The 11,529-nt window shown below is 43.0% G+C and overlaps 1 protein-coding gene across 4 annotated transcripts in view; it reads right to left on the reverse strand.

The window, feature by feature from the left end:
- Positions 1 to 11,322, reverse strand: part of LOC117597028 (uncharacterized) — a 60,978-nt gene extending 49,656 nt beyond the window's left edge. The window contains exons 1-4 of one of the 4 annotated variants that reach the window (XM_053233580.1): positions 10,799 to 11,314; positions 10,385 to 10,690; positions 9,930 to 10,045; positions 8,748 to 9,417 (exon numbers count right to left, since the gene is read on the reverse strand). In XM_053233580.1, coding sequence (XP_053089555.1) covers positions 9,322 to 9,417; positions 9,930 to 10,045; positions 10,385 to 10,690; positions 10,799 to 11,153 — 873 coding nt within the window. In that variant the 5' untranslated portion in view covers positions 11,154 to 11,314 and the 3' untranslated portion in view covers positions 8,748 to 9,321. Of the gene's footprint in view, positions 1 to 8,747; positions 9,418 to 9,929; positions 10,046 to 10,384; positions 10,691 to 10,798 lie in introns of those variants that run through there. The other 3 variants (XM_053233579.1, XM_053233581.1, XM_053233578.1) reach the window with 3 other exon arrangements.
- Positions 11,323 to 11,529: the final 207 nt, after the last annotated feature.

Here is an 11,529-nt window from a genome sequence, read left to right on the forward strand (position 1 = left end):
ATAGTCCCGCGTGGTGCGCGTCGGTACCGTTACTCCCGTATAGTCCTGCGTGGTGCGCGTCGGTTCCGTCACTCCCTTATAGTCCTGCGTGGTGCGTGCCGGTACCCTTACTCCCGTATAGTCCCGCGTGTTGCGAGTCGGTACCGTCACTCCCGTATAGTCCCGCGTGGTGCGCGTCGGTACCGTTACTCCCGTATAGTCCCGCGTGGTGCGCGTCGGTACCGTTACTCCCGTATAGTCCCGCGTGGTGCGCGTCGGTACCGTTACTCCCGTATAGTCCCGCGTGGTGCGCGTCAGTACCGTTACTCCCTTATAGTCCTGCGTGGTGCTCGTCGGTACCGTTACTCCTGTATAGTCCTGCGTGGTGCGCGTCGGTTCCGTTACTCCCTTATAGTCCTGCGTGGTGCTCGTCGGTACCGTTACTCCCGTATAGTCCCGCGTGGTGTGTGTCGGTACCGTTACTCCCGTATAGTCCCGCGTGGTGCGCGTCGGTACCGTTACTCCTGATGTGTAATGATCTGTGTGGTTCAGACTCCAGTGACTTCAGCTGCCAGTCTTACAGTTTATTCCTTTCAGATATTAATATCACTTCTTCATCACTTCTTGTTCCATATAAATATTCTCTTTCTTTATGGCTTATTATTTGTTATTTATTTAATGAAATATCTCTCTGTAGTCACTAATGCATCTTTTATTTAAATAACACTTTAACAGTTCACTTTATTGCCATTTACAGTAGCTACATGTCTCTCCTCAGTGTAGTCGTGTTTATCTACTGAACTCCAGAATAAAGACCTCAGCAGCAGGTAAATTAAAGACAACACTGACCCCTACTGGCCTGTCTGTGACATTACACATTAAATCCACACTGTATCCCTCAGTTACACAGTTTATAACGAACACATGCTTTGTGTGAATCTTTAATCATAATGTTAACGATAACCTCAGGTAATTTATACCTGTTTACACTTCATAAATATTTCGATACAGGTGTGCTAATAGCGTTATTTTACTGCCACACAAATTTAGATAAAAAAAAACAGTCTATGTTACTAGGGAAACTGTGTCCCTTAGCAACCAGGGAACCAATCAGGAGACGCCTTTAACCTGCAGCACTCTGCTATAAATGCAAACTGGAACTTCATTCTGAAGAGTTTTAAAAACAAGTGTATAAACATTTTCACTCTGTATTATTACAATTTTAAATATGGCCACAGATTAATTAAACAGTCACAAATAATTAAAAAAAAAACATTGGATTTAGAGTGAATGACATTTTTTCATATTATATGTACTCAGCTCTTTCAGACTGATGGTTACCTCAGATTTTACCTCAGATTTTACCTCAGATTTTCTCAGTTACCTCAGATTAGCTCAGTTAGCACGTCTCAGATTTCAGCTACCTCAGTTATCTCAAAATTCATTGAAAATTCATTCTTCTTGTGAGCTGAAAATGGTTTAGGCAACATCTCTCAAGCGTCATGCGGTAACCACGGAGATTCCCCGGTCCCTCAGATTGGCTGGTAATGAGACTGATCACCCTTTCAGGATCACTGCAGTGTCCACGGCGGTGTAGCTGCAGATTTCTCAGTTGCCTTCTCAAGTGACGGACACTAATTTGGAAATTTTCTAGCACTGACAAACATGAGGCTAGTTAGTTAGATAGATAGATAGATAGATAGATAGATAGATAGATAGATAGATATTCGTTATTCATCCCAATGGGGAAATTTAGGATAAATATAGTGAAATTCCACACAGGCACCCAGGAACTCGGAGGAAAGCGCTACAATAGGCTAGTGTCACTGTGATTGACAGGGGAGAGAGAGTATGCCCCTCCCACCCAGAGAGCACAGCCAGTTTAGCCCTCTTGTACTCTCGGCCACGAACGGCTGTGGCACTGTGGGGACTTAAGCTTGTGATCTCCAACCGAAAGCAGGGTTTTTGATGTTCCTTACCAATAAACTCCAAGTATTCAGTATAGTATAAAGTATATACTGCAGGTGACTAAGTCATAATATTGCACATTGAACAGTAGTTGAGTAAGTGAGCAGAGACAGTAATTGCACATTTACATTCTACATTTAGTGCATTGAGAGTTTAGAGTCCTGATAAATAAAGTGATCAGGTGATAGTATTGCACACTGACATTCTACATATGATATAAACAGCAAGTGTAGACAAAAGTAGAGAAATAAGTCACTGGAGTTGGACACAGTGATCAGAGGTAGTACTGTACATTGACAGTTAACGTTTAGTGAATTTGTGGGTTTATAGTCCTGATAGCATTAGGGAAAAAACTGTGGTCCTTGTTCTTAAGGATCTGTACCGCCTGTCCGAGGGCAGTAGATCAAACAGGTGGTGGCCTGGGTGTGATGTGTCCTTGATGATGTTTTTGGCCCTAATGAGATAACGGGAGCAGGCAATAGCTTCCAGCAAGGGTAGTGAGCAGCCAGTGATTTTTTGGGCTGTGTTGATTATCCTTTGGAGGGCTCTTGTCTGCTGCAGTGCAACTGGAGGGGCAGTGGTAGCTCAGTGGTTAAGATGTTGGACTACTGATTGGAAGGTCATGAGTTCAATCCCCAGCACCATCAAGCTGCCACTGCTGGGCCCTTGAGCAAGGCCCTTAACCCTCAACTGTTCAGTTGTATAAAAAAAAATGAGATGTAAGTGTAAATCGTTCTGGATAAGGGTGTCTGCTAAATGCTGTAAATGTAAACTGGAGTACCACGCCAAAATGCTGTATACTACCATGCTTTCGATGGTGGAGTGGTAAAAGGCCACCAGCAGCTTGCACTCCAGGTTGTTTTTTCTGTGCACTCTGAGGAAGTGTAGCCGTTGCTGTGCCTTTTTGATGATTGCTAAGGTGTTAGCAGACCAAGAGAGGTCATCAGATATGTGGACACCCAGGAATCTGTACCTTGTCAGATACTCCGTCAGGGCCAGCATCCTTTCTTGTCTTTACGGTTTTGAGCACTTGTCTCTCCTCCCATTCCTGTAGGGTGAGATGGCAGGTGCTAGAGGTTGGTGGTGGCATTGAATTTGCACTGGCCCCAGTGACCTCAAAGCAGGCAAAGAAATGGTTAAGTTCCTCAGCCAGTGAGGCATCAGCATAGATGGTGCTGTGGTTATTGTTCTTGTAATTGGTGATGCTCTGAATTCCCTGCCACACTCTTCTTGGGTCTTTGAGCAGTGACTGGACCTCACTTGTCATCCACTTGTTATCCAGTTTTTCTGGATCTTTTTGTCGACAGTGACATTGTCCGTGCAGTTTTTAATATAAAACAATACAGTTTCTGTGTATTGCTCCAGGTCCTGCTGTTCAAAAACCTCCCAGGCTGTACATTTCAAACAGTCCTGCAGTTGAGAGAGAGCTCCCTCAGGCCAAGTTTTTATGATCTTTATGACTGGCTTTGTTTTCCTCCTCAGCGGGGTGTATGCAGGGAGAAGGAGCAGTGAACAGTGACCTGACTGTCCTAGGTGGGGGAGAGGTGCAGCCCTGTAGGCATTCTTTATGTTGGAGTACACATGGTCCAGTGTATTTTTCCTTCTGGTTGCACACTTATCATATTGGGTGAAATTAGGTAGTATTGTTTTCAGGCACAAAATCACCCGCTATGATGTACACTCCGTCTGGATGAGTTCGTTGGTGTTTATTTACGGTAGTGATTAGCATTAGCGTCTGCTGGAGTGTACACAGCAGTCACTATCACTGCTGTTAGCTCTCTTGGTAAATAAAATGGTTTACAAATAACCGTCAGCATTTCTAAGTCAGGGGACCAGTACCTGTCTATGATTTTACCAATCATTGTGCACAAAGATGCAAAGTCCCCCTCTTCTGCTCTTACCCGAGTCTTTGTTTCTGTCCTGCCAGTGGATTGTCGTCCTGCTAGCTGAATCGCAGCATCGGGAATTAGCGCGTGAAGCCACGTTTTGGTTCATTCACATTACCATCACGCAGCAATCCCGAACGAGACGATTTGCTGTGATTTGTAGCTCCAACTCATCCATTTTGTGTGTCATAGATCTGGCTTGGTGAGAAAGATGCTCGGAAGTGGTGGTTTAAACGATTGTTTACATAGCCGAATAAGTAGGCCTGCCCTCGTTTTTGTTTCCTCTCCCCCCGCTGCCTCTTCTGGCTTGTTCATTAAGGATCTAAAACCAGACCTGCATTTCTGTAAAGCTGCTTTAGCACAATGTCTATCGTTAAAAATCACTATATAAATAAAATTGAATGGAGTGAAATCTGGCCAGTCTGGGTTTATATCAGATGTGATCTCACAGCACAGGTGAAATAACATCACAGTCTGAAATCTTGTGTTGGCTTTAATAAAACTCAGCAGGTCCAAAGTGCCAGTGCTGAACCCACAGTGGAGGTCAGGAGGTATCTGACTGATTTACATTTCTAGTGTTTAGCAGAGACTCTTATCCAGAGAGATTCATACCTCTAAGAACAGAAACCCACTGGAATCCTGCAGGACAAATTCTGCTTCTTTTACAGATGCAATAATGAAGCAGCTGCAGACTTAATCTACATTTGAATAAAGACAGAGTAAAGTATAACATTACATTAAAGGATAAATGTTTTAAATATTTTCTGATGTTCCTAGTAAAAAGCCCCAGCAAAAGTTATTTCCCAAAATAAAAACATACAAGTATATTTGTGTTTTTCTGCATCTGTTTATTCCTGTATTCTTCTGAAAACGTCTGTTTATTCCTGTATCCCTTTGACTTATACAAACAAGTATTATACACATCATCAACTGCAGAACGTAATAAATCAGCAAAGGAGGATTTTCTGATGTCACTTTCTGAAGCCATCTTTAGTCAAGGCACCACAAATGACCTATTTACATATTTACGTTATTCTATAATTTCTATCCAGAACACAGACAAAATTAATGTACATTTACATTTATGCCATTTTTGCAAATGCGGCATGACTTACAGAAGTGCTTTTAAGTCTTTAGACGTTGGTTGAAGACTACCAGTGTCTCAGCTGCTCGGACATCTAGAGGAAGTTTATTCCAATCATTCGGACACCTCAGCGCCAGAACTTTATTTCTGTATTCTTTTGACTTATACAAATAAATCTGGTATTTCTAGATTACACATCATCAACTGCAGAACATAATAAATAGGCAAATGTTAGAAAGAAGATCGCTGCTATCGGCTAACTCAAACATGAGCAAATAGTAGAGGTGGGAAATACACAAAAATATTAAAACATGATTGTGCGATACACGGCATGCAGCAGGAAATGTAGGTTTGGTAGGAAATTTACAGCAAAACAACGCTGCATTTAAAAATAAACCTTTTAATTTGGTAATACTTTTATTTAATGTCTAAAAATTAGCAGTGAAAAGGAAAACAAATGTTTAAAAGAATTTAAAAAAAAAAGTTTAATAATCAAAACAGTAGAATATATATGTAACATGAGATCAGCTGTTTCCAGAATCTCAGTAGAGAGCTATTGGAACATCAATACTAACATTTTTACTCCAGCTGTGTTAAGGCCTCAGCGTATGTAACATGGAGATAACGTCTGTGAGCGCTGTGTGAAGATAAAACCACCTTCATGAGCTCACACTCTCTGCAGTTTCATAATGTTCGTGTTTTTCCCACCTGTCTGTTGTGATTCACTGGGTGTGATCAGTGTTTACTGGGTGTGTCCTCACACACACACGTGTTCACTAGCTGGGACTGATCAGTGTTTACTGGGTGTGTCCTCATACACACGTGTTCACTAGCTGGGACTGATCTGTGTTTACTGGGTGTGTCCTCACACACACGTGTTCACTAGCTGGGACTGATCAGCGTTTACTGGGTGTGTCCTCATACACACGTGTTCACTAGCTGGGACTGATCTGTGTTTACTGGGTGTGTCCTCACACACACGTGTTCACTAGCTGGGACTGATCAGTGTTTACTGGGTGTGTCCTCACACACACGTGTTCACTAGCTGGGACTGATCAGTGTTTACTGGGTGTGTCCTCACACACACGTGTTCACTAGCTGGGTCTGATCAGTGTTTACTGGGTGTGTCCTCACACACACGTGTTCACTAGCTGGGACTGATCAGTGTTTACTGGGTGTGTCCTCACACACACGTGTTCACCAGCTGGGACTGATCAGCGTTTACTGGGTGTGTCCTCACACACACACGTGTTCACCAGCTGGGACTGATCAGTGTTTACTGGGTGTGTCCTCATACACACGTGTTCACTAGCTGGGACTGATCAGCGTTTACTGGGTGTGTCCTCATACACACGTGTTCACTAGCTGGGACTGATCTGTGTTTACTGGGTGTGTCCTCACACACACGTGTTCACTAGCTGGGACTGATCAGTGTTTACTGGGTGTGTCCTCATACACACACGTGTTCACTAGCTGGGACTGATCAGTGTTTACTGGGTGTGTCCTCACACACACGTGTTCACTAGCTGGGACTGATCAGTGTTTACTGGGTGTGTCCTCACACACACGTGTTCACTAGCTGGGACTGATCAGTGTTTACTGGGTGTGTCCTCACACACACGTGTTCACTAGCTGGGACTGATCTGTGTTTACTGGGTGTGTCCTCACACACACGTGTTCACTAGCTGGGACTGATCAGTGTTTACTGGGTGTGTCCTCATACACACGTGTTCACTAGCTGGGACTGATCAGTGTTTACTGGGTGTGTCCTCACACACACGTGTTCACTAGCTGGGTCTGATCAGTGTTTACTGGGTGTGTCCTCACACACACGTGTTCACTAGCTGGGACTGATCAGTGTTTACTGGGTGTGTCCTCACACACACGTGTTCACTAGCTGGGACTGATCAGTGTTTACTGGGTGTGTCCTCACACACACGTGTTCACCAGCTGGGACTGATCAGTGTTTACTGGGTGTGTCCTCACACACACGTGTTCACTAGCTGGGACTGATCAGTGTTTACTGGGTGTGTCCTCATACACACACGTGTTCACTAGCTGGGACTGATCAGCGTTTACTGGGTGTGTCCTCATACACACGTGTTCACTAGCTGGGACTGATCAGAGTTTACTGGGTGTGTCCTCATACACACGTGTTCACTAGCTGGGACTGATCAGTGTTTACTGGGTGTGTCCTCACACACACACACGTGTTCACTAGCTGGGACTGATCAGTGTTTACTGGGTGTGTCCTCACACACACGTGTTCACTAGCTGGGACTGATCAGTGTTTACTGGGTGTGTCCTCATACACACGTGTTCACTAGCTGGGACTGATCAGTGTTTACTGGGTGTGTCCTCACACACACGTGTTCACTAGCTGGGACTGATCAGTGTTTACTGGGTGTGTCCTCATACACACGTGTTCACTAGCTGGGACTGATCAGCGTTTACTGGGTGTGTCCTCACACACGTGTTCACTAGCTGGGACTGATCAGTGTTTACTGGGTGTGTCCTCACACACACGTGTTCACTAGCTGTGTCTGATCAGTGTTTACTGGGTGTGTCCTCACACACACGTGTTCACTAGCTGGGACTGATCAGTGTTTACTGGGTGTGTCCTCACACACACACGTGTTCACTAGCTGGGACTGATCAGTGTTTACTGGGTGTGTCCTCACACACACGTGTTCACTAGCTGTGTCTGATCAGTGTTTACTGGGTGTGTCCTCACACACACGTGTTCACTAGCTGGGACTGATCAGTGTTTACTGGGTGTGTCCTCACACACACGTGTTCACTAGCTGGGACTGATCAGTGTTTACTGGGTGTGTCCTCACACACACGTGTTCACTAGCTGTGTCTGATCAGTGTTTACTGGGTGTGTCCTCACACACACGTGTTCACTAGCTGGGACTGATCAGTGTTTACTGGGTGTGTCCTCACACACACGTGTTCACTAGCTGGGACTGATCAGTGTTTACTGGGTGTGTCCTCATACACACGTGTTCACTAGCTGGGACTGATCAGCGTTTACTGGGTGTGTCCTCATACACACGTGTTCACTAGCTGGGACTGATCAGCGTTTACTGGGTGTGTCCTCACACACACGTGTTCACTAGCTGGGACTGATCAGTGTTTACTGGGTGTGTCCTCATACACACGTGTTCACTAGCTGGGTCTGATCAGTGTTTGCCCCTAATTTGGAAAACCCTTCAAGCTGGAAGTTGATGCCAGCAGTACTGGTGTGGGTCGTAACAGAGGACACACCCAGTAAACACTGATCAGTCCCAGCTATTTTATTATTATTTTTTTTCCCCTATTTTCAGTGTCATTAATTTTGTAGGACACTGAATAAAAGTATGATTAAACTCAGTTTCTCACAGTTTTTAAAATTAAACACAGCTGTTTTACTGGATGCCTATATTTCATAATGCACATTGTTTATCATGTATCACTGGACCAACATTTCTAAAGGGTGGGAATATTTATGCACCACAAGGGGAAAAATGTTTTAGCTCGATTTGTAATTCATGTAGTTTGCGTCTAGTTCAATAAAATATTAACAGCTGAGAGGAATTAGAGAAACTGAAAGTGTAAAAGGCGCAGCTTCAGCAGCAGAGCAAACAGAGTTTTTAACCTTCACACAGGTGGGAAAAACATGAGCTTGCAGGGTTCACAAACCTGAACACTTCCGAAGAAAGTCAGAGCAGAAACAACGATGCAAAACAAAAAGTAATAATTCAAACATGCTGTATGAAGTTATAAATCTCTTCCCTCTGGTACTCCATTCTTATGTTTGAGCTTCAGGTTCTCTTCCTGCTTCATCATCATTTCTCTGGCAGTTTAGGCATTTCTGAGGTACCATTCCAGGTCTGGTCTCTTCCTGCTCCACTGTATGAGTTAATAGAGATGAAACGTATAAAATATCATTAGTATTTAATAATGTGACCTTGATGCCATCTGAACAGGTTCTGTTCTTAGAGGAGGTTCTTCTGAGACCAGAACACAAGGTTCTATTCTTAAAGGAGCTGGAAGCTCATCACATTGCTGAAGAACCAGGACTGAAGCAGATCCCAGAGAAGGACAGATGATGTGGTGCTCAGTGAAATCATCTCCAAAGGTAATATATGACAGGAGAAGCCTATAAGAAGATCTGATGAGGATATGTAACAGATAAAGGGATTAAAAAAAAGACTTGCAGTAGTCAGGTCTAGAACTGACAAACAGTATGAGGGAGGATTCCAGCAGATTCTGTAGTCAGGTCGTATTCTTTTGGTGTTGTGAAGAACAAAGGGATGGAGAAATCATTTATTCCCGTCTTCCTACCTGAGTTCAGCTCTCTCCTTGCTCCAGAATCATGCTGTATGAAGTTATAAGTCTCTTCCCTCTGTTACTCCATTCTTATGTTTGAGCTTCAGGTTCTCTTCCTGCTCCAACATGCTTTCGTTCTCTGCCTGGTCCCTCATTTGTATGCTCCACTGCTGCTCCTCTGTACGACTTAATAGAGTTGAAACGTATAAAAAATCATTAAAGTGCACATTATTAAATACTAATCACCAACTTCAAAACCTACACTCAATAAATTCATCACATCTCCTGAAAGGCTGAGGAATAAAATTAAGATGAATTCAGTTGAAAGTCTTTATTTATAAAGAGACTGTAGAGGATTTGCTTCTCAGAGTGAGACTGGAGGAATTCAGTTTTAAAGAGTCAGAGCATCATATGTAATGCTGAGTGTTCAGATAAATATTTAAAACTATTAATAATCTGATGTTTAAACACTTAACTGTTCTCTCTCAGTGATCATGTGAGATTACTGAATTAAACGTGGAACTATTCTGACAGTAAAAGTGTAATTTATAGGTGATAATTCTATTTATTTTGTGGAAGTGTGCATGCAGTGACTGAGTGGCGTCTAATCAGGGTGATGTGCTGTGGATTTTATTCTGGTTACAGCACACAGTCATGTGATCTCTGATGTCACGGAGCTGCACGTCGCTGGTACTTACTTCATCTCTTTGGCAGCACCGATTCCTCAGGTAGCAGATTATCATCACAGGCAGCGCAACAAGCAGAAGAACCATCAGCACTATCAGGATAATCGCCCACACTGGTAGCGCTCTCTCTGTCTCAAACACACACACACACACACACACTGTTAGCTTTACTGACTTCATCCTACACACACACACACACACACACACACACACTGTTAGCTTTACTGACTTTATCCTACACACACACACACACACACACACTGTTAGCTTTACTGACTTTATCCTACACACACACACACACTTTTAGCTTTACTGACTTTATCCTACACACACACACACACACACACACTGTTAGCTTTACTGACTTCATCCTACACACACTTTGACTGCAAAAATCCTATTTGTTTGTTAAAAGAGGATTTATATTTAAATGTTGAAGTTTCCACACTGACACACTGAATACGTACCTCTCACTGATACTGTCACTGATACTGAGTAAATATGAAGATATTCATTATTCTCCGTGTCCCGGACGATGTAAACTCCCCCATCAGTCAGCTTTACTCCTCTCAGTGTAAGAACTGTGTTAGTGAGTGATGTTCTCGGTGTGTATTCAGCTGTACAGTTTAGTGAGCTTCTATCCACAGTGCAGATCTGTTCACCATGTGGATCTGCTGAATCTTCACCCTTATAGATCACCTCCACTCGCTCTGATACGTGCAAATCCAGCTGCAGATCTTCACCAGGGTTTATCTGAACTGATGATATCATGGCTGAGGAGAAAAAACACTCATCATCTTAACTGGGTGTAAATGTGATATAACACATTAAACCTAAATCAGTAAGAGTGTATAAGCTATAGAGCAGGTAAAGACACTTACTCTTGATGCTGAGACGCACATCTTTAATGTCTCTGCCATCACACTCACATATGTATAAACCCCTCATACTGTAATCAGCTGCAGTGATGGTGAGGGTGAGATTTCCCTTCAGGTACTGATCATGGGACATTTTAAATCCCTCCTTTAGTGACCAGCAGGATGTCTGATCACACCGAGCCAATACAACACTTTGGTTACTGAACAGAGTCCATTTGGCCTCACGAGAACATTTCCATTCACAGGGCAGAGCAGCAGCCTGATTAAACTTCACCTGTACAGTAGTGACAGCTGATACAGGTACTGAAAGAGAGAAGCAGATAAACAGAATAAAATATAAACCTATACATGCACACATGATTAAATTAAAATTAAAATGTGTATATCTCACACATTTCAGTATAAAGCCTTCCTATAAAACACTCTGTGTTTATAAATAAAACAATATGCACATGTGACCTGGTTGCAAGAAAACCATAAGAGACCAGAACCTGTCATAAGAGAACTACAGATTCTTTCAAGAATCAGACTGATGTTAGCTAAAATGTTCTTCAGTTGTTATTATGGATTAGCACTAAAGGACAGCGAGTGCAGTTCAGCTAAACTAACAGTGGAACTCTAGAAGATCCTTACGGTATGATTTTTTAGCAGGCTATACAGGTTTATTAAAGCAATGTAAATGAGTTATTTTAGCTAACTAGCAAGCTAAGCCTGTTAAATTATTAATTATTTGA

The sequence above is a fragment of the Pangasianodon hypophthalmus genome, chromosome 4 (assembly GCF_027358585.1).
Source record: "Pangasianodon hypophthalmus isolate fPanHyp1 chromosome 4, fPanHyp1.pri, whole genome shotgun sequence".
Taxonomy (NCBI): domain Eukaryota; kingdom Metazoa; phylum Chordata; class Actinopteri; order Siluriformes; family Pangasiidae; genus Pangasianodon; species Pangasianodon hypophthalmus.